General features: G+C 46.1%; 1 protein-coding gene across 8 annotated transcripts in view; it reads right to left on the bottom strand.

The window, feature by feature from the left end:
- The window catches only part of Xylb (xylulokinase), a 57,472-nt gene that overhangs the window by 24,921 nt on the left and 9,150 nt on the right, over window positions 1–23,401 (bottom strand). For 4 of the 8 annotated variants that reach the window (XM_029570095.1, XM_029570101.1, XM_029570099.1 and 1 more), the window contains 11 exons: window positions 22,070–22,210; window positions 19,830–19,916; window positions 18,960–19,088; window positions 18,144–18,209; window positions 15,633–15,705; window positions 10,938–11,056; window positions 6,193–6,298; window positions 4,315–4,355; window positions 3,649–3,764; window positions 1,855–1,970; window positions 1,213–1,286 (listed from right to left, as the gene is read on the bottom strand). In XM_029570095.1, coding sequence (XP_029425955.1) covers window positions 1,213–1,286; window positions 1,855–1,970; window positions 3,649–3,764; window positions 4,315–4,355; window positions 6,193–6,298; window positions 10,938–11,056; window positions 15,633–15,705; window positions 18,144–18,209; window positions 18,960–19,088; window positions 19,830–19,916; window positions 22,070–22,210 — 1,068 coding nt within the window. The remainder of the gene's footprint in view (window positions 1–1,212; window positions 1,287–1,854; window positions 1,971–3,648; window positions 3,765–4,314; window positions 4,356–6,192; window positions 6,299–10,937; window positions 11,057–15,632; window positions 15,706–18,143; window positions 18,210–18,959; window positions 19,089–19,829; window positions 19,917–22,069; window positions 22,211–23,401) is intronic. The other 4 variants (XM_008846495.3, XM_017801467.2, XM_029570096.1 and 1 more) reach the window with 3 other exon arrangements.

Genomic DNA, 23,401 nt, shown 5'->3' with positions numbered 1-23,401 from the left:
GTTTGAGTTGCTTATATGAGTTTCCCAAATAAATCATCAAATGAATTCTGAATGGGGATTAGGACAGAATTTCCAACAGTATCTGAAACATCTGCCATTTTGTACTGCGTATTTCTGTAAGACACCGTCCTCAGCATTGATGATTACAAAATCAAAACACTAAACCACTCAGAAAATGTTAGGATGTTCTACATCCTGAAGCATCAAATTTTCAGCCAAGATTTAATTCTTTATGTAAAAATAAACAAGCACATCTGTCTTATTAGTATGCAAATTTGATTTCATCTTTAATAAATCATAATATATAATTAATTATATATTATAATAATTAATAATATAATCTTTAATAAAATTATATGTCTACCAAAGAATTGTGAGGTTTTTGTTTGTTTTATTTTGTTGAGACACTGTAGCCCCACCTGGCCTAGAACTTGCTATGTAGACCAGTCTGGACTCTGATTTCTTTCTCAAAGATCTACTTCCTCTGCCTACCAAATGCTGGGATTAAAGGTGTGTACCAACACAGAGAACTTTGTTTTAATTTGTTGAGAGAGAATCTCACTATGTAGCCCTGGCGGGCCTGTAACTTGCTATTGAGACCAGGCTGGCCTTGAACTCACAGAGACCTGCCTGACTGAGTCTGTCTTCCAAGTGCTGAGATCAAAGGCATGTGCCACCATGCCTGGTCTCCAAAGAACTGTTTTAAAATAACTTTATTGGGCCAGGCATGGTGGTGCACACCTTTAATCCCAACACTTGGGAGGCAGAGGCAGGCAGATCTCTGTGAGTTCAAGGCTAGCCTGGTCTACATAGAGAATTCTAGGCCAGCATATTTACCTGGGATTGGCAAGATAGCCCAGCAGTCAAAGTGTTTGCTGTGAAAGCAAGAGAGGCTGAGTTTGGATTCTTAAAACCTACATAATGCTCAGTAGGCATGACAATTTGCCTGTAATTCCAGCCTTAGAAAGGGGAGACGGGATTCCCAGAGCTGGACTAGCAAATTAGTGAACTCTGGGTTTGATAGAGAGACCCTGACTCAATGAATAAGATGAAAGAGCAATGGAAGAAGATTCCCAACATCAGTCTTGGGCCACCACATGCATGCACACTTGCAACACACATGCACCTACACACATGCTTATACACACACACACATACACACAGAGGCGTGCACATCACACACATATACACATGAAGAAAGAACATACGCACCTCAACGTTTTCTGCATTAAACCTATGATACCCAATAATTTCAGGGGTGATCTCCATTACATCGAAATAAAAACCTGAAGCAGGATCAGGAAGAGATTAGTTGTTAAAGCCCCAGAACAAAGAACAGATTCTCTAAAGATTTAGAGAAGGGCAGAGCCCTAGGTGTATTCTCAGTTCCTTCTCTCCAGTAGAACTGAAAGCTCTGGGCTAGTTTTTCTCAAAGCTAGCTCATCTTACTTTCACTTGGCAGCTCAACCTAGGAAGCAGCTGCCTGGCTAACCCTAACCCTAAACCTAAACACCACCTGACGTTTGCCCCTTCTTTCCTCAGAATGTGGGCTGGGTGTTCAGTATTCTTCCTAATACAACCTTGTTCCTGGAGCAGGAGACTGTGTAAGGAGAAGCACAGGGCACAATAGATGCTGTGGCTGACATCTATGATGTTGTCACCAGGGACTTTAGAAGATGTAGCTATAGCCTGACCTTCCATCCACTTGAGCTAAGGGTAGCCTCACAACCCCACCCTCACTCAGAACATGGGGTCCCACAGCAGCTTGTGAGGTCTGCAAGTATAGATAGGACCACCCTGAACTTCTCTGCATCCCTTAATTCATGGTGCCCCAGGCCTCACTAACCAGCCTACCCAGGTTTCCACTGTTCCCCATCTCTGTGGACCGCAGGGCCTTAGAGAACTCGCTCCAGGAACAGGAAGCAGAGTCATCACGGATCTTCTCTCTCATGAGGGAGCCATTTTTAAAGCTGCAGAAGTAAACACAACTCTGAGCACTGGACCCACAGATTTTGTGGCCCTAAGGCTGGAACCCAGGTCCCTGCACATAATAGGCAATCATTCTACCACCAAACTACATCCTTAGCCCAGACCCTGGGGTTTTAGGAGTCCCAGGAAGAGGGGCTTCAGGTCAGCCCATGGGCAGTATATAGCAAGACAGCCTGACTCTCAGGTATCTAAAGCCCTCCTTGAGATTCCATAGATATCCTGGCTGGTCTCACACTTACCTTGGGTTCTGTTTATGCTGGAGGTTGCCACAGTGGAGAGCCCAGACAGGGTTGGGGTTTCTATACACTGTATCACATGTCCAAGCGGGGGCAGGGCATTAGAGCAGATATTTTCTAGCAGTTCTAAGTGCTTAGAGGCTCAGAAGCTTTCCAAGTGGATAGCATCCAACAAGTATCAAAGGCCTGTGGTCAGGACACAGGGCACATGCCTTCTATAAGAACTACCAGGAAGCAGGGCTGGAGCCATGGCTCAGCAGTTAAGAGCACTGACTGTTCTTACAGAGGACCTATGTTCAGTTCACAGCACCCATATGGTGGCTATCAATTGTCCATAACTCCAGTTCCAGGGACTCTGACACCCTCTTCTGGCCTCTGTGGGCTCTGCACTTATGGGTACACTTACACACATGCAGGCAAACCACTCACATAAAATAAAAATAAAGGAAATTAAAAATAAAGAAAAGTCTTCTTTAAAAATTTAAATAAATCCCTGGGCATGGTGGCACACACCTTTAATCTCAGCAGTTAGGAAGCAGAGGCAGGAGGATTTCTGTGAGTTTCAGGCCAGCCAGAGGCTACAGGAAGACTGTTTCAAAAAGACAAAAAAAAAACTTAAAAAATTTAAATAAATCTTTTTTTAAAAAATAACTACGAGGGGGCTGGACAGATGGCTCGGTAGTTAAGAGCACTGGCTGCTCTTGCAGAGGATCCAGGTTTGGTTCCCAATCAACATGGTGCCTAACAACCATCTGTAACTCCAGTTCCAAGGGATCCAATGCCCTCTTTTGACCTCCGCAGGCATTGCATGACATGACATGTGTACACTTACATACATGCAGGCAAAACACTCGTACACACAAAGTAAATAAATAATTTTTTGGTCTCTTTGAGACAGGATCTCCCTGTAGCCCCAGCTGGCCTAGAACTCTCTAGGTAGACCAGGCTGGCCTCAAACTCACAGAGATCCACCTGCCTTTGCCTCCCAAGTGCTGGTATTAAAAGCATGTGCCATCATGTCCGGCTAATTAATTAATTTTTTTTAAAAAACCTACCAGGAGGCAAGATGTCCTCTAGACCATCTGTTAAGGGTCTGCCACAAGCTAAATATGTCAGACACTAGGGAGTAAACATCTTATTCTCCTAGCTCATGAAGAATCTGTGGCTCAGATATTCTATAGGGTTTACCCCATGTCACACATGGGTGGTGGGTGTACAGTTTGAACCTAAGCTTTGGGGAACTCTAGGTCTTGGGCTCCTCCCCACACAGCTCTGCTGTCAAACAAGAACTTATGGGTCCCAGTGGTCTCAGCTACCCATGAGGCAGTTTGGTAGAACAACTTGGGGTGTTCGGTGGTGCCAGATCTGTTTGCATCACCTTCCCTCTACCCAGACAATTAGGTCAACCCATGTCTGGTCTTACCACAGGAGTGCCATGTAGTGCTGGGAATCCACTGGGTTGCAGAAGATGTGGCCTTCCAGGGCAGGTATAGGCTCCTGGAGCCAGAGGAACAGGGTGTCGCTGGTGCCTAGGCTTACCTGGGGAGAGAACAGAGTGTCTCACCTAGGAATTATCTACAAACACTTCCTCTCTACCAGTGACACAATCGCTTCATTCCTCATACTATACATATCACCTCAGACACACCGCCTCCTCAGAGACTCTTCTTTTGACCATCCCAGACCAGATGAGTTAAAGGTCAACTCTCCAGATTCAGGCTCCCATGGACACTATTACTGACTTCTAGAACTTACAAGCACAAAAATAAGAAAAATAATGGTTTCCCAAATGCCTTCCCCACTAGATGCTGGAAGCCATAGGTTAAGACTTCCTATTCACCTGGGGGGGCTCAGGGCATGCTGTCCCATGTCCAACCCTCTGCCACTGTGCCCAGCAGATTGGTCACTGTCAAGCAGACAGGGGTCTTGCTGACTCAGCAAAGAACCACAACCTTCTAAGGAAAGACATGTCGGCCACTATCCTCTTTAGAGGGAACAGACCCTCTGACAGGTAGCAAACACACCCCTGAGCCCCAGAACCCTAGTCCCCAGGGCAGAGAGAGTTTATGGGTATGAGATGTCACCTTACCGCAATGTCACCTTCCTCCAGCCTCATGCCTGCCAGCGATGCTGAGAATGGAAGAGGAGCCTCTGGTTAGCAGGAGCCACAGGAGAACCACAAAGCAAACTGCAATAATCCCCTAGACAACAACAGAGCTACCACCTTCTGCCTCAACCCACAGTTCAGAAAGCTGAGGGCTCAGGGAACCCAATAGGCGGCAGGTTCAGAGGGTAGAGCTGCTCTGGTCAAGGCCTCTGATTTGGGCCATGGATGTCTCTTCCCTCAGTTCAAACTCCTCACCACTGCCAGGCACTCCCAGAAGGGCAGAGAGCTGAGGGGACCACAAAACACCAAGAACACCCATGACAAAGACAAAGGTAAGACAGGAGCGAGAAGGCTTTCCTCACCAGGAGACAGGAAAGGAAGGGCTTTGGAGAGGTTATGACAACTGTCCTCCACCTTCGACATGGGGCTCCCTGAAGCAATCCTTATCTGCCCTGTTTGCTGATATGCTCCATTACTGCAAGAAGTCCTGGCACACAGCTGGGGCTTACTAAATGTTGAATGAATGAACTAATGAGTAAAGGAAAAATTAACAGAAACAAACATCCTTGAACTCAGCCAGTGGGATTCAGCTGGGTCCAGAAAGCCCACTCTACAAACTCCTGTAGTGACCAAGAGACAAGAGAGGACATGCGCTTTGAGGCTGTGCACATGCACAAGCATGGAAAACAATGCAAAGCTCCTTCCACAGGATGGAAACTAGGGCAGGACAGCTGAAGCCTAGACACCAGTACAGGGAGTTGACCAAAAGCATGAAGGTATATGTATGAGCACAGAAGTCAAAAAGGAGAGATCCTTCAGCTTAATGCTGAAGGTTCTCTAGGAAAAGGGTGGCTTTCCCATGGTGGAGCTGAGTGCAACAGTCAGGATGCACCTCAGTGCAGCCCATGTGGTCTTCCTTCAGAGAGGCCTTGGGAGCCCCTCAAGAAGAGGCAGGACATGGGTACCATAAGAGGTAAACCATATTTATACATCAAATGACAATGTCTCATTTGATGTTATGTCTCAAAACAATGTCCTGGAGGAAGGATTGGAGTAGCTGCTAGCGGGAATAGTAAGGGGTGGGGTTGGGGAAAGGACTCTTTATTTACCCCCACCCACCTTCACCTGGAGAGAGCACACACCTGAGCAGCCTTTGATGGTGGTCAGGGTCAGGCTGGGACTGAGACAAGGAGGCAGAGTTCAGAAGGCAAACACAGGAAGGCTTCATCAAGAATCTGGCCTGAAAGCTGGGCATAGTAGCATACACTTTATAATCCCAGGGAGGTGGAGACAGGGCTCCAGGCTCCATGGCCAGTCAGCCTAGCCTACCTGGTGATTCCACATTAGTGAGAAACCCTATCTCAGAAAAAAAAGAATGGCATCTGACAACTGAGGTTGTTCTCTGGCCTGCACTCATGTGTACCTGCATATAAACAGACGTGGGGTTGGGGGGAGAGAACAAAGAAGCTAGAATGGAATTCTGTAAAGGGTTGGGGGGAGAGAACAAAGAAGCTAGAATGGAATTCTGTAAAGTCCAGAATGAACCAGGTATGATGGCTCATTTCTGTAATCCCAGTACCCAGGAGGCTGAGGCAGGAGGATTGATGAGCATTTGAGATCAGCCTGGGCTACATAGTAAGCTTCAGGCCAGCCTGGACTATACAGTAAGATCCTGTCTCAAAGGAAAGGAAAGAGGAGGGGAGGGGAGGGAAAGGGGAGGGGAGGGGGAGAGGAAGGGAGAGGGATAGGGGAAAAAGGAAAAATGGAAAGGAAAAGGGAAGGAAAGAAAGAAAGAAAAAGCTCAGTAACCCGGTCAGTCCACTTAGAGTTTGGAAAGAGCTCCCCCACCCCAGCACTTACCTGGGTTGTCCCCAGTGAAGGCCACCACTTTGCATCCTGGAGCAAACCCATAGCGTTGGATGTAGTAGGAAGAAATGGCTCCCTGAGGAGAAAGAGCACCTATACTCTGCCGAAGTAATCACAGCCTGTTCAGTACAGCCACATGCACCTCAGGCCACAGGGTAAACTCCCGGCTCCAGGTCACTGGAGCTGAAGGAGTCTCCTATACCTCAGCCATGCAGAAGCTTTGGGCATCTTTGGCAGATCCTGGAGCACCATCGCCTTCCCTATTCCCAAATCACAGGAGCCCAGTACAGGTTTGGAACCACAAGCCTGAGGTCATCTCAAGGATAATTTTGAGATTCAGCTTGTATCTGTTTTGTGAATGCCAAATTCTGGCAGCAAACTTATGGATGTAGATAATGCCTCACACATTTGTTTATCACCCCAGCAACTAAATTAAGAATAATTAGATATGCAAGTACACAGAACAGTGTTCTAAAGAAAATTAACCTCGAGGTCAGCCTGAGCAACAAAGCAAGTTCAAGGCCAACCTAGACTGTATAAGAATCTGTCTCAAAAAACAAAAGAGGGGGACTGGAGAGATGGCTCAGCAGTTAAGAGCACTGACTGCTCTTGCAGAGGATTCAGGTTCAATTCCCAACACCCACATGGCAGCTAACAACTGTCCGTAATTCCAGTTCCAGGGGATCCAAAGCCCTCTTCTGACTTCAGAGGGTTATTTCATGACACTGGTGCGCTTACATGCACGCAGGCAATACACTCATACACACAAAAAAATAAAAATAAAATAAAATTTAATAAAAGGGGGGGCTGAGGATATAGCTGTTGGTAGAGTGCTCAATTAGTGCACACAAAACACTCGGTTTAGTCCCCAGCATCATGTGAAACTAGGCATGAAGGTGCAAATCTGTAATCTCAGCACTCAAGAGCTAGAGCAGGAGGATTAGAAGTTTAGGTCATCCTCAGCTACACAACAAGTTCTAGGTCACTCTGGGCTAAAAGAGACTCTGTCTCAAAAAAAAATAATAATAATAGGGCTGGAGAGATGGCTCAGTGATTAAGAGCACTAGCTGCTTTCCTAGAGGACCTGGGTTCAGTTCCCAGCACCCACATGGCAGCTAACACCTAACACCAGTTCCAGTGGCTCCAAGGCCCTCTTCTGGCCTCTGTAGGCATTGCATGCACATGATACACTTACATACATGTAGGCAAAACACTAACATACACACATACATACACATATATTCCTTTAAAAATTAATAACAGAAATAAAGAAAATTAACAAAAAAAATAGCAGTTCAGGGCAGAAGACCCATTCAAGACCACAGACCTCAGAGCCCCTCCAACACAGGATCACAGCCCTGCTTGCCAACAGGTCTATATTCTTGAGAAACAAGTCAGGAAAGCTGGGCTTGGTAGCTGACACTTTAATCATAACACTCAGGAAGCTGAGACAGGAGGACTGCTGTAAGTTCAAGACCAGTCTGGTCTATATAGTAACAGGCCAGTCAGGGCTACATAAAGACAGCCTCAAAAACCAAAAAAATAAAGTTAGAAAGGAAGAAAGTTATAAAAGATTTTCTCCCCCAGTATCTTGGAGGAAAATTTCATTCCGGCCAGTAACATTTAGATTTTCAACAGAACAAGTCATCCCCCTACCCCCTGTGAACATAAATGTCTTGCTTGGTCTAGGTTGCCTGAGAAGCCAGAGTATACCTGGGCCTGCATGTGGGTGGTTAACTTGAAGGATTGAGCCGAGGAGGCAAGGGTGGAGAACAAGCAGGTAAGAGACCTAAGGGTGCATGGACACACTGGGCATCCTCCCACAGGCAACTAAAGCCTCTGAGGACCCTCTGAGAGTTGGGATTGGTTCTGAGGACTGTCTCCCTGGGGACCAGAGGGGAGCAGTCACCCACTCACAGGCTCCCTCACCCCTCTGGTGACGGCTGCTCTCCATGTTCACAGAACACAAACACGAGTCTGAGAAGCCCCAGTGTAGAAAGTAGGCAGGTGCAGCTGGGGCAGGTGGCTGCTGGGTGATGCCTGCACCAAGCCACAGTAACTTCTCTCTGTCCTGTGGTGTATAGTCAGTAAGTGAGCATGCATTTTTCAGAACCAGTTCTTTCTGGTTCCTCTAACACTTGGCTCTGCAGAGGCTCCTTCTTGGAGACATTGTTGGTTTTCAAAAGGTAAGCAAAGCCTATGCCCTGGACAAAGCATTACTTACAATTTCACATGAAACAAAAAGCCACACATGGCAGGAACATCCATTCTAAGAACTTGGTAAAGAAACAAAAAGCCAAAAATAAAAGCAAAATTCCCACACTTTAACAGTCAGGCCATGACCATTTACTTAGCTGAAACATGACCCTTAGTGACTCAGGATATCTTACAGACACCTGAAGCCCAACTTCTAACGATCCATGGCACCTTACAAAAATGGCTCAGTCTCAAGTAAAACAATTTATGATGTAAACTCGACTACTCAACAAGGTGATTATAACCACCTGTCCACCCAGATATGGTCCCCACACAAATGGCCCATGAGATAAGACCAAAGAACTCTAAAACAACTCCCATCCTCTCTCAGCACTGTGATTCCCTCTCAGGAAGCTGGCCTGCTGTATTTCAATTAGTTCTCCCTTTGTTCACTTCTTGGTCAGTCTTTCAGTGTCTGCACCACTGGCCTTCTACACATTGTTTTGTACAGAACTTGGCAGTTTTCTGTTTGCCTTTCCTTGTCTTTCTGACTTGTAGCATCCATGTATTTGGGTCCTACACTATTGGCTTCTCTGGGCAGGGCTGTTCTTCCTTGGGCTCTGAGCATTGGCTTCAAGGAACACCCTGGATGATGGTGGTTTGGCGACGGCATTCTGCATCGTGGTGGCAAAGGCAGCTTTCAGTGCATCAGTGGAGATTCTTACAGGAAAAGTGAGGCTGTGGCTGAACCTTGCACCATCCTCCTCGTGGCCCAGCTCCACGAGGCCCTGTCGCCTTCCTTCACACCCACTTGTCTGTCCCATACAGAGTTCTTTCTGGTTGCTTAGGCTTCATAGGTGTGGTACATGTACCCTAACAAAGGACCCCATGGTCCCACTCTACTCCCCTGTCTCAATATAGCCAAGAACAGGGCTGGCCAACCAGAGCACACCTGGATGTGCACAGCCCAAGTCCATTCTAAATGGTGGTGTCACACTCATGTCAAGTGTTCTTATTTTAACTATGTAACCAAGCACTGACTTAAGTACTTTTTAAAAAATTTAAAATTTTTATTTATTTTGTGTATATGAGTGTTTTGCCTACATGTATATAAGTGTACCCATGCATGCAATGTCTGAAGAGACCAGAAGAGGGTGTTGGATCTCCTGGAGCTGGTGTTATAGACTGTTAGCTGCCATGTGGGTGCTGGGAATTGAACCCAGATCCTCTGCAAGAACAGCCAGTGTTCTTAACTGCTGAGACATCTCTTCAGCCCTCCTTTTTTTTTTCTTGGTCTTTTTGAAGCAGGGTCTCTCTGTAGCCCCAGCTATCCTGGACCTCACTACTCACTATGTAGACCAGGCTATTCTTGAACTTACAGAGATCCGCCTGCCTCTGCCTCCCAAGTGCTGGGACTACAGGCATGTGCCACCACGCCCAGCCAGCCCTCCTTTTTTAAAAAAATATTTTATTTATTTTTATTTTATGTGTATGAGTGTATTGCCTGCGTGTATGTGAGTGCACCTGTGTCATGCAATGCCGCGGAGGTCAGAAGAGGGCTTTGGATTCCCCTTGAACTGGAGTTAAGGACGGTTGGTAGCCACCATGTGGGTGCTGGGAATCGAACCCGGGTCCTCTGTAACAGCAGTCAGTGCTGTTAACCGCTCTTCAGCCCCTATTTAGTTTATTATTATTTTATGTGTGTGACTGTTTTGCCTGCATGTACGTTAAGTGTACTCATGTCATGCAATGCCTATGCAGAAGAGGGCGTCAGATCCTTTGGAACTGGAGTTAAAGACTATTGTTAGCTGCCATATGGGTGCTAGACATGGAACCCAGGTCCTCTATAAGAGCAATCAGTGCTCTTAACCACTGAGCCATCTCCAGCCCTCATATTAAGCACCTTTAACCTATTATATCTCATCTCATTTGCATAAGAATTCTGTAAGATAAATAGGATAATTGCTGGGTGAGGAAACCAAAACCAAGGCACAGATTAAACAGAGGCAGTCCAAGCTGGGCATGGTGGTGCATGCTAGTACTTAGGAGGCAGAGGCAGGCAGATCTCTGTGAGTTCCAGGCCAGCATGGTCTACATAGCAAGTTCCAGGCCAGCCTGGGCTATATAGTAAGATCCTGTCTCCAAAAATCCCAACAATCCATAAACAGAGGCAGCTGAGAGTTGAGACAGGACTCAATCCTAGACAGTAAAATTTCAGTGCTCTGCCAGGCTCCTTGGTATTTCTTTGGGTTTTCTCCAGCTCGCCTGCTTCAAGCTTCCATGCTGGGCTTGGAATTTCAGCATTCTGTTCATTTTTACCCTTAGGTGCACGATCACCTAGCACTCCCTCAGACATGCTGAGAATCATCCATTTACCTGAGCCCTGCATGTGCAAGGCCCTGATCCAGATACTTTGACTAATGTCAAATGCTGGGTTTAGGCTTAAAGGAAAACTGCATGTGTGCCCGTTAACTCCAGCGTGTGTGTGCACACCCACCAGCAGCAAAGCTCCCATAAGAGCTATCACTGAAAAGGGGATTTACCACAACTGAGCACGATGGGACCGGGGAGCCAAGCTTCTCCTCTAAATGAGGGGCACAGGCAGCAAGGCAAGCCTGGGACCAGACTTTTTCTTGGATATGGAGCAAGTTCATTCCAGAACCTAAGGAAGGAAGGTAACAAAAAAACAACACATCTTGAAAAAAAAGGTCCTTTGGTGGGAACACGTGAAACTGGCAGAGAGCAGCTAATTTTCTAGTAGCAAATGCATGCCTAGGTCTGTTTTATACAACATACTGCATCCCCTGAAACCCAGAGCCAGAAGGCAGACGGCCCATGCAAACATAGCATACCACCACTTCCTTCAAGTACCCCTCATAACGCTCTAGTCTGCCTCTCTAAGACCTGCGAGGGATGGGGACCAATCAGCAACATATTAATCAAAAATGTTCCCCATGTCCCTTGGGTTTTAAAGCATTTATTCAGAGGTCAGCCCTTGGGGATTTCCCAATCTCATGGCCTTTTCCAGGAAAAGACATGTAACATCTCAGACTCTTGGCAAATGCCCTGGTGCTGGTCTGAGGGTAGCTCACTAGGTCTTTCCTCAAACAGCATACTTCTCCCCAGGTGTCCGACACCCGAGGATGGAAGGGGCCTGAGAATCCAGAGCACAGGTGAGGGACGGACAAGGTGAAGGCATGCTGAGATGGGCCAAGATGCTGAAGGTGGCGTGTGCCCCACTGAGAAGGTTAAATGGCTGATATGTTAGTAAGTCATTGTCCATACCCCAGTGGAGTAGTGGACAAGGAACATGAGCTTCTGGAGCAGCCACTGGAACAATGGCCTGGCTTCCTAGCAGCCCAAGCAGGTGTAGACCCCAGGGTAGACATGGAAAGCATGCAGACTATTCCAGGTTTACAGCTCTGTAGGGCTGAGTTGTGTGGATCTGACTGTATGCAGCCTTGTCTTCTCCATGTGGAGAGACGTTCAAGCCCTTCCAGTCACCATACTTTCTCCCTGAAACCAAAATAAAGCCACAGCACTCAAAACTCCACTGGAAGGGCTAAAGAGCTGGCTCAGCAGTTAAGAGCACTGGCTGCTCTTGCAGAGGACCCAAGTTCACAGCACCCACATGGTGGCTAACAACCATCATAACTCCAGCTCCAGGGGGATCTGACGCCCTCTTCTGGTCTCCATAGGCATTGTACAACATGGATGCACTTACCTATATGCAAGCAAAACTCACACACATAAAAATAATTTTAAAAAAATGGGGCTGGAGAGATGGCTCAGTGGTTAAGAACACTGGTTGTTCTTGCAGAAGACCTGGGTTTGAATCCCAGCACCCACATGGCAGCTAACAACTACCTGTAACTCCAGTTCCAGGAGATCTGACGGCCTCTTCTGTCCTCCGCGGGCACTGCACGACACAGGTGCACTTGCCTTCTACATGCAGGCAATATACTCATACATATAAAATAAAAATAAAATTAAAAAATTAAAACCCTCCACTGGTGGCACATGCCAGCACTTGACAGGGAGGAACCAGAAGGATCAAGAATTCAAGGTCACTCAGGAATAATGTCACGTGCCTTTAATCCTAGAGGCAGAGGCAGGCTGAACTCGGATCCAGATCAGCCTGGTCTACAAAGTTCCAGATCAGCTGGGGCTACAGGGAGACCCTGTCTCAAAAAAAGACCAAAAAAAAAAAAAAGATTTAAGGAACCCATGAAGGTCAAAGCATCTGAGTACTCCTTTCTGAAGCCACATCCATAGGTCTGGGCTCTGGCTCCGCATTGTCTCTTTATTATCTTTGTTGTCATTATTGTTGTTTTGAGACAGGGTCTCATTGTGTAGCCCTAGCTGACCTTAACGGAAGCCCAGCTTCCGTTATCTTTTTAAAAGCATTTTTCCCATTATGTGTATATGCATGTGTCTGTTTGTGGGTATGTGCCCATAGAGGCCAGAGGCATTGGATGCCCCTGGAGCTAGAGTTACAGGTGGTTGTGAGCCACCCAACACTGGTGCTGGGAACCAAACTTGGGTCCTCTGCAAGAGCAGTATGTGCTCCTAACTGCTGAGCTACCCCTCCAGCCCCATGTCTCTTATCTTTATATTCTCTGCTATGGTTTGTGTCCCTCAAACATTAAGTGTTGGAAACTGAACGCTCACATTCATATGAATTTGGAAATGAAGTCTTTGGGAGATAAGTAGGACTAGAGGTGGCACAAGGATGGGGCCTTATGATGGCAGCACAGCTGTTCCTTAGATTGACTTTTACTGTTTTGTGTATATATCTGTCTGTGGGTAGGTGCACATGCATGCAGATAAGCCCAGAAGGGAGTGTTAGATCCCCTGGAGATGGAGCTACAGGTGGTTGTGAGTCAACGACACAGGTGCTGGAGACCAAACTCTGGTCCTCTGTAAGAGCAGTATATGCTCTTAACCTCTGAGTCACCTCTTCAGCCCCACATTAGTGGCTTTCTAAGAGAAAAAGCTGTGAGCTAGCACACTGGCTGTTTGACCAAGTGATGCCTTTATATGATGAAGTACAGCCTCTCCAGCTGCCAAGCAGGTACCTGGGCCATGATCTTAGACTCCCACTCTTTGGGCCTGTGAGTCAAAAAACCTTTTTTTTTTTTTTTAATTTCTTTTTGATACAGGGTCTCAGATATCTCAGGTTGTCCCCAAACTCATGATGTACCCACGGATGACCTTGAACTTCTGATCCTTCTCCCTCTAACTCCCAATTCCCAGTTTTACATGATGTTAGGAATTTCCTTGCTTGTATGTGTGTACATGTGTGCAGGTATCTGAGGAAGCCAGAGGCACTGGATCTCCCTGAAGCTGAAGTTTTAGGGGGTTGTGAGCCACCCACCATGGATACGGGGAACTAAACTCTGGTCCTCTGCAATATCAGTACATACCCTTAACCACCAAGAGCCATCAGTGGTTAGGGCTCTACCAACTGAGCCATATCACCAGCCCCGAAATTAGCTTCCATTTTTCATATATTACCTAGTCTCAGGTATTTTATCTTAGCAACAGGAAATGGACTAAGATACTCTTGGATTCCTCTACAAGTTCTTGCAGCAATTTCCTTCCAGCTTCTCCTCCCTGCTGGCATTTCCATTTAATTTTTATCAGTTTTGATACACAGTTCTGAGCTAGGCATGGTGGCACATGTTTGTAATCAAAGCACCTCAGGAGGCAGAGACAGGAGGACTGCTGTAAGTTTGAAGCCAGCCTGGCCTACACAATGAGCTCAAGGCTAGCTTGGGCTACATAGCTAAATTCTGTCTCAAAAAACTAAAACTTTGGGGCTGGAGAGATGGCTCACACACACACATATACACACACACACACACACACACAATTAAATAATTTTTTTTTTTGGTCTTTTTGAGACAGGGTCTCCCTGTAGCCCTAGCTGTCCTGGAACTCACTATGTAGACCAGGCTGGCCTTGAACTCACAGCAATCCTCCTGCCTCTGCTTCCCAAGTGCTAGGATCAAAGGCCTGTGCCACCATGCCCAGCGACAATAAATCTTTTTTCAAAAACCTAAAAAACAATCTGGAGAGATGGCTCAGCAGTTAAGAACACTGGTTGTTCTTGCAGAAGACCTGGGTTCAAATCCCAGCACCCACATGGTAGCTAACAACTGTCCATAACTCCAGTTCCAGGGGATCCGACAGCCTCTTCTGACCTCCTCGGGCACGAGTGCACTTAACTACATGCAGGCAATGCACACATACACATAAAATAAAAAAACAAAAAACAAAAAACCTAAAAAACTGAAAAACAAAACAATGCTGAGTGTGGTGCAAACATCTATAAAATCAGCATTTAGGAGGCAAAGGCAGAAGGATCAGGAGCTCAAAGTCATCCTCAGCTTTAGAGCAAATTCAAGGCCAGCCTGGGCTACATGAGACCCTGTCTCAAAAAAATAAAATTAAATAATGAGTAAGAAAAATAGACACTTAAAAAAAAACACTTATAATTCTCATGAATTAGCCAAATATGAAAAACTACAATATGTAGTAGGCTCCGAGATGGTTCTTGATCTTTACTTCTGGCATTTACACCTCATGAGGTCCCCTCAACTCTGTAGTATCCATACCTCGTGAGGTTCCCCCAACCCTGGGGTGTTCACGCCTTGTAAGAGCCCCAATCCTATGGTGTTCACACTTTGTGAAGTCCCCCAACCCTGTACCAGGATGGTCAGTGAAACCAGAAGGATGAAGCTCAAGGAATAAGCCTGTCGCTTCCAAGTTTGGCACAGAACAAACCCTGTGGTTTTGGCTAGCCCCCTTCTCTCATTATTCTCCTCCCTCCCTCCTTCACTCTGTCCCTCCAATGTTATTAACAGCCTTATAGAGGGGCTTCAGAGGCCTCCTGCCAAATTCTGAAGTAGATCCCCCAGCCCCAATGGAGCCCTCAGTCCTGGCTACCAGCTTGCCTGCTACCTTCTGAGTGATCTCATTGAGCCAGGACCACCCAGTTCAGCCACTGCCATATTTTGGATCCTCAGGTACAAATGACAACTTAACATTTGCCATTTTCAGCCACTAAGTGATGGAGTCATTTGTGACACCACAGAAGAGAACTAGGAACAATCCCTTTCCTGAGAAATCATGAGTTGCATGATTGGCACCCACCCAGACTGGATGAGACTCTCGCTGTCCCCGTGGCTATCCTGTATGCGAACAAGCCCTCACTGCAGACTCTGGAAGCTTACCATCACTGTAGTCGATGGGGGAATATGAGCCCAGGAAGAGGGAAGCAGCAAAGCTGCTGACCAAGGAAATTCTCTGTGAAAAAAGGAAGCACAGTGAGAGAGGACTTACTCCACATACCCTAAGCTAATGGACATGCCATATACACACATAAACATGCCATGAAGCGCTTTCAGTTGGCAAGGGAAGTAGAAATTTGAGCAGGTAGTGGTAGAAACAGAGTAACCATACAGAAGCAGCCAGAGTTCTGAGTAGTGCTGGTTTAGGCCACAAAACCCTCATGACCGATGAAGACAAAAGCCAAGGTCCTGTAAGCATGCTGTGCCTAGGGAGCTGGTTTTCCATGTGGAAATCACACACCACCGTTTCCTTCCTCCATTTTTGTGACTTGGTCGTCTGCTCCCAGAGAAGTGGAGGTGTGGACACAGGACACAGAATGAACCAAGACTTTCAAAGCCAGAACAAGTTTAAAGACAAACTGGCCCCCTAAAAATACCCAAATGTGCCCCCAAGAGAATGACTGATGGACTATAAGCATCAGGCTGAGGGTTTGTGAATGCAGGCAGAAGGATCCAATACCCTCTTCTGGCATCCACAGGCACCAGGCATGCATGTGGTATACTTACATACATGCAGGCAAACATACACTCAAAAACATAAATTAAAAATAAATCCTTTTTTAGTATTTTTTGAGACAGGGTCTCCCTGTAGCCCCAGCTGGCCTAGAACTCACTTTGTAAACTATGTTGGCCTCAGTCTCACAGAGATTTGTCTGCTCTGCCTCCCAAGTGCTGGAATTAAAGACGTGCAACACCTCACGCAGCTAAATAAATCTTTTTTAAAAAATGAGAAAAGACAGTTTTTTGTTTTGGGATTTTTTTGTTTTGTTTTGTTTTTTTGCCTTTATATTCTTATACAGGCACAGCTTTGATATCTCCACAGAAGCCAACATTAATAACTCAAAATAATAACATCATTTTTTATGACTGGAAGCTCAACAGGCTTATTTTTATCAGTATCACCACAATCGTGAGCAACGCCCCAATGTCAGGACAGCTATGATGTCATCAAGTGAGAGAAGCTTCTCAGCTCCACTGTAATTGCTTTCCTTGTTTTGCAGTGCTGGGGATGGAACCCAGGACCTTGCATATGCTAGGGAAGTGCTCTACTACTGAGCTACACCTCTTAAGCCCATAGCTCTACTATGTCATTTTTTGTTTTGTTTTAAGACAGACTCTTGGGGCTAGAGAGATGGCTCAGCAGTTAAGAGCACTGGCTGCAGAGGACCTCAGTTCAGTTTCCAACACCTACATGGTGGTTAACAACTGTTCGTAATTCCAGTCCCAGGGGATCTGATGCCCTCTTCTGGTCTCCGTAGGCACTGCATGACACAAGTGCACTTAAACACATGCAGGCATAACACTCATAGACATAAAATAAAAATTAAGAAATTTAAAAAATTTTAAAGATAATCTTTTTATGTATTTCAGGATAAACTGAAACTTGTGATTCTCCTGCTCCAGCCTCCCAAGTTCTGGAAAAACAAATGTAAAGCTCCCACTATCACTGAAGGACTGAAATGCTGTTAGGAAGCAACAGGCTCACTTACTGCTTTTTTTTGTTGCCAGGGATGGAACCCAAGGCCTCTACCACTGAGCTGCACCCCAGCCCCTGTGCATCTTTTTACATTTATCTATTGTGTGTGCATGCGTGCATGTGTGTGTAGGTCAGAGGAAAACCTGCAAGACTCAGTTCTCTCCTACACTGGATCCTGGGGATCAAACTTACTCAATCTCTTGGGGGCACAACTGGATCGCTTTTAGGAGGCCAGTTTGTCTTTAAAATATTTATTTTTTATTTTATGTATATGAGTATATTGCCTGCATGTATGCAAGTGTACCCGTGTCATGCAATGCCTGAGGTGGTCAGAAGAGGGTGTCCAATCCCCTGGAACTGGAGTTAAGGATGGTTGTTAGCTGCCATGTGGGTGCTGGGAACTGAATCCTGGTTCTCTACAAGAGCAGCCAGTGCTCTTAACCACTAAGCTATCCCTCTAGTTCCTAGTTTATCTTTGAATTGAGTACCCATCACATCCTCCACACAGACCCAGGTCATCAGGCTTGGAAGCAAGCACCTTGATCCTCTGAACCATCTTGTCAGTCCCTCTGTGCATCTTTTTTAAAAAATATTTTATTTACTATTTTTATTTTATGTATATGAGTGTTTTGCCTGCATGTAGGTAGGTGCACCTGTGTTATGCAGCATTCATGGAAGTCAGAAGAGGGTATCAGATCCCCTGGAACTAGAGTTTCAGATAGTTGTTAGCTGCCATGTGGGTGCTGGGAATCAACCCAGGTCCACTACAAGAACCAGTGCTCTTAACTGCTAAGCCATTTCTCCAGCTCCTATGCATCATTTTTTAAACACCTATTCACCAAAGTTAGCCAATGCACACAAGATGTTTATTTTAAGGCAAGTATTATAAAAGGAGCAAACATGAACACTGAACTAACCTCCGTGTCTGAGTAGGCCTCAGGGTTCTGCTGGAAAACCTTTGCAATTTGGTTTCCGGTAAAACGCTGGAAATAAAGTATTGTTTTCAGAAACCCAAATCTTACACAGAGTAATCAAACCCACAGTGAGTTAGTGCAGCACGCTTAGGATATGAAGTAGAATATTAACAGCTTTGAAAAGTGCCCATGGAGGTCAGAAGAGGGCGTTGGATCCTCTGGGACTGGGATTATGAACTGCTGTTAGCTGTTATGTGGATGCTGAGAACCAATCCCAGGTCCTCTGCAAGAGCAGCCAGTGCTATTAACTGCTGTGCCACCTCTCCAGCTCTCCTAACTAGGTTTAGGGTTGGCCCTACCTCCCAAATCTCTACTTCAGTGACAGTCATGTGACTCAAGACAATCAATCAAAGTAAACTCTGGGACAGTGGCTAAAGCTGGCCAGGCTCTGACTCCTTTCAGCTTCAAAACTAAATCAAATGTTAAGTCCTATCTGCTACTCCTAGATTACAGGAGGATGATCCTGAGGTGGTACCATCATCCTCCAACACAGCAGCTCTAGTGAGAAGTAAAGCCATATTGACACTCCAGTTCTGGACCACATACATGTATGTTGCTACTGCCTGAGGAGTACAGAAGGAAGCAGGACAGTCTGGATCAGGTTTCAGGGGCCAACATGTTCCTTCCTGGCTTCAGGGGCCAGCATCAGTGTCACATCATGTGACCCCTTCCCCTTAGAGGCTGAGTACCCATCACATCCTCCCAGACACCCAAGGATGGATGAGCCCCACTCCCAAGCATGGCCTGCATATTGCCCACCTCATAGGCTCGAGACCCTGTGAGGCAGCTGAGAGCCTGGGCCCCACCCACAGCAGCTTCCAGCAGGCGGCACTGGGCTGTGGTACTGGAGTCCATCCATATTGGGCAGTCATTGATGGAAAAGCAGGCCTGAAAAGAAAGGCAGAGATCAGGTTTCTACTCCACCACTGACTCCAGACAACCCCAGTGGCTGGCAGTCACACTCCCCATCAGAGCAGGAAGGACCCCTGGGCAAGCCCTCTGCTGGACCAGTGAGATCTCTCCAGAAAGTCTGATGTTGGACGATCTCTTCTATTAAGGTGAGGGTGCCTGGACATATCAGGCAGCAGAGGGCAATAATGGTGGCAAAGTGCAGGCTTAGCAGGGGCTTTAGAAACACAGGAGAGAGGCTGGAAAGATGGCTCAGCAGTTAAGAGCACTTGCTGCTTTTGCTGAGTATGCAAGTTTGGTTCCCAACACCCACATATTGGTTCACAAATGCCCATTAACTCCAGTTCCAGGGGACCAGATACCCTCTTCTGGCCTCTGTGGGCACTGCAAGCACGTGGTGCAATTACGTGCATGCAGTTAAAATAAACACATAAAAGAATAAAAAAAGAAACACAAGAGAAAGGGGAAAACTAAAGTCCCTGCCTTTCCAGCAGTATCACCAAGAGACTGACAGTCATTCTGGGAAGGAAGAGACACACTGGTGAGGAGTCACTGGCCAGGGAGACTCCAAACTACTGGACCATGCTCACCGAACTACTGCCAAATCCACCTTCTCACACTCAGGACAATGCATGGAAGCCCATGGACACAGGGTCCACAGGATGTGGGGATCCTCTGTCTGCTCCGCAGAAGTTTCTCAAATTCACAAAATATATTTACCTGCAACTGCTGGTGTAACGGGAGAGCTGGTGACAGGCTCATCAGTGCCTGGCTGGCTCCAGCCTTCCAGTAAACACTTCCATGTTGCTGTTGAGGGAAATGCAAATATACCCTTGATTCTTAGCCTCTTGGAGACACAGACCCAGATCACAAGCCAAACAACTGGTCTCTAAGCCTGTCTCCACCACCTTCGTCACATAGCTCATCACATTTATTTTATTTATTTATTTATTTATTTTTTATTTTTTATTTATTTAATTGAGACAGGGTCTATAGTTCCTGCTGGCCTGGAACTCGCTATGTAAACCAGGTTGGCCAGGCACTCACAGAGCTCTGCCTACCTCCTGAGTGCTGGGATTAAAAGTGTGGGCCACAACGCCTGGTTATTTATCTTTATATTTGGTTTCACTTTTATAAAATGAGGAACTTCTCCCTATCACCTCAAATCTTGTAGGAAGGGTTCTAGAATTACTAGTATTTTGGCATCTTTTGTAAAACTGTATTTGTATTTTAAAATACCACTTATAGTATTAACTGAATTTCACTCATCCCATTTATTCATTTAACAAACATATTAGAGGTCAGGTATGATGGTTATATGCCTTTATACCCAGCACTCAAGAGGCAGAGGAAGCAGATTTCTGTAAGTAAGGTAAGCCTGACCTACACAGAGAATACCATGACCAGCCAGGGCTACACAGTTGAGACCTGATCTCAAAATAACAAGAAACAAACAAACATATTGGAAACCAGGATGATGCCAGTCATGAAAAATATAAAGGTTATCAATGACCCTATTTTCCAGGACACCAGCATTGAGTGAGGGAAAGACGCAAAAGCACAATTACAAAACCCCAGAGGGCTTGGGATGACTTAGTAAAAGTGCTTGCCTTGCAAGCATGAGGACCTGAGTTCAGATCCTCAGAACATACATTCAAAAAAAACAATCTGGATGTGGTTGTACATGCTTATAATCCCAGCATTAGGGAGGCAGAAATAAATGGATCCCTAAGGTTCACTGGCCAGTCAGCCTAGCCTACTTGGTGAACTCCAGGCAGACTCTGTCTTAAAAAACAAGGATTCCAGGCATGGTGGCACATGCCTTTAATTCCAGCACTTGGGAGGCAGAGGCAGGCAGACAGATCTCTGTGAGTTCAAGACCAACCTGGCCTACATAGTGAGTTCTAGGCCAGCTAGGACTATATAATGAAATCCTGTCTTTAAAAAAAGAGGGGGGGCTGTAGAAGGCTCCTAAGGAATGATGCGGAGCGTGGAGACATGTATTTGTCTTAGACTGCTTAAGCCTACATGATTGCGATAGAGAGAGACAGGTTCTATCTTGTTTCACTCATTACTATTTTGGGTCTCTGTAATACTGCTGAGTCTGGATTATAGTAATGTTGTCTATCCATAAGAGTAAGATTATTATTTTTTTTATAGAGCAGTCTGAAACTACATCTGTGCTCTGAAAATTATTTTTTCTTTGTCAGTAAAAGACATTACCATTCAACTAGTTTGGCTAGGTAAAAAATTTAGGAGTCTTCCAGGCATGGTGGCACATGCCTTTAATTCCAGCACTTGGGAGGCAGAGGCAGGCAGACAGATCTCTGTGAGTTCAAGACCAACCTGGCCTACATAGTGAGTTCTAGGCCAGCTAGGACTATATAATGAAATCCTGTCTTTAAAAAAAGAGGGGGGGCTGTAGAAGGCTCCTAAGGAATGATGCCCAAGGTTGTCCTATGACCTCCATGAGTACGTGCATACATGGGCATATGCACATATGTGTATGTGTAGCCACACATATACCATGTATGCCTATGGAGTTAAGGTGATGAGCCATGGGAACACAGAGAACCTACTCAGCAGGTGTCCAGATGGGTAGCATGGACAGCAGTGTGAGGACAGAGATGGATGTGTGGGTACTCCATGCAGAGAGCAATAGCTGGTGAGACAGCAGAGTAGGCTGGAAGAGGGTGGCATTCTAAGCGGTGGTCCTGAGGCTGGGGCCACAGCCTAAAGACAGATGGGCTAAAGGGAGGAAGCAGTTTGAGCGTCCCATAGTCTTAAAATCTAGATTCAGGAGGTTTGAGGCCATCTTGGAGGTGCTGAGAGCCCCAGGCTAGCAGGGCAGTGATGTGGCTAGGTCTGAACTGATGAAAGGGCTTGTGAGAGTCAGAGAGATGGAAGCTGGTGGCTGGAGGCAGCAACAAAGGCCCAGAGAGAAGTGGCAGATACTTGACCTGAGGCAACAGGGGCAGTGCTGGCAGACAGGTGGAGGGCTCAAGAGTTCTGTATATATCAAGCGGACATGGGGACCTCTTGAATATGGGGTGGGAAGATGGAACAGTTGAGATGACCCTTGGGAAGACAGGGACAATTCCCTGAGAAAGAAATGAGGAAGATGTGGGAAAACAGATGGAATGCTCCTACCAGCTACATGATCTGGGGCAAGTGGTATCACTTCCCTGGGCCTCAGTTTCCTCAAGTGAACATCAATGATAATAAGAACAGTAGCTGGGCCAGTGAGGTGGCTCAGTGGGTAAAGGCACCTTCCACCAAACCTAATGACCTGAGTTTGATCCCCAGGAACCATATGGTAGAAGAAAAGCAAGTTCTGGAAACTCTACACATGTGAGCTCAAGCTCAAGCACACACACACACACACACACACACACACACACAATAAGTAAAAGTAATTTTAACAAAGAACAGTATGGGGCTGTAGAGATGGCTCAGTGGTTAAGAGTGCTGTCTGCTCTTAACCAGACATGGTATCAACATGCCTTTAGTCCCAGCACTTGGGAGGCAGAGGCAGGTAGATCTCTGTGAGTTCAAGGCCAGCTTGATCTACATAGCAAGACCCTATACAGGGAGACCCTTTTAAAAAAAAAAAAAAAAAAAAAAAAAAAAAAAAAAAAAAAAGAGTGCCTTCTGCTCTTACAGAGGACCCAGTTTGAGTTCCCAGAACCCACTTGTAACTCCAATTCCAGGGGATCCAGCACCCTCTTCTGGCCACTTCCTGCATATATGTGGTACATATACATACACTCAGACACATACAACAAATAAATACCGGAGCTGGAGAGATGGTTGAGTGGTTAAGAGCACTGGCTGCTCTTGCATAAGACATGGGTACTGTTCCCAGCACCCACGTGGCAGTTAACAACCATCTCTAACTCCAGTTCCAGGGGATGCAATGCCCCCTTATGACCTCCATGGGCACTGCACTCATGTGATACACTTACATACATGCATGCAGGCAAAACACTCATAAAATAAAATAAAAAAATAATGAATCAAAAATATATAAATACTTGGCTGGGCATGGTGTTGCACACCTTAATTCCAGCACTTGGGAGGCAGAGGCAGAGGCAGGTGGATCTCTGTGAGATTGAAGCCAGCCTGGTTTGTACAGTGAATTCCAGGCCAGCTGTGGTTACAGGCAGACCCTATCTCAAAAAGACCAAAAATTGGCTGGGTGTGGTGGTGCACACCTTTAATCCCAGCACTCAGGAGGCAGAGGCAGGCAGATCTCTTTGAGTTCAAGGCCAGCCTGGTCTCCATAGTGAATC

Source organism: Nannospalax galili, unplaced genomic scaffold (assembly GCF_000622305.1).
Source record: "Nannospalax galili isolate Female #2095 unplaced genomic scaffold, S.galili_v1.0 scaffold1263, whole genome shotgun sequence".
NCBI lineage: Eukaryota > Metazoa > Chordata > Mammalia > Rodentia > Spalacidae > Nannospalax > Nannospalax galili.
This window is presented reverse-complemented; position numbering and strand designations above follow the sequence as displayed.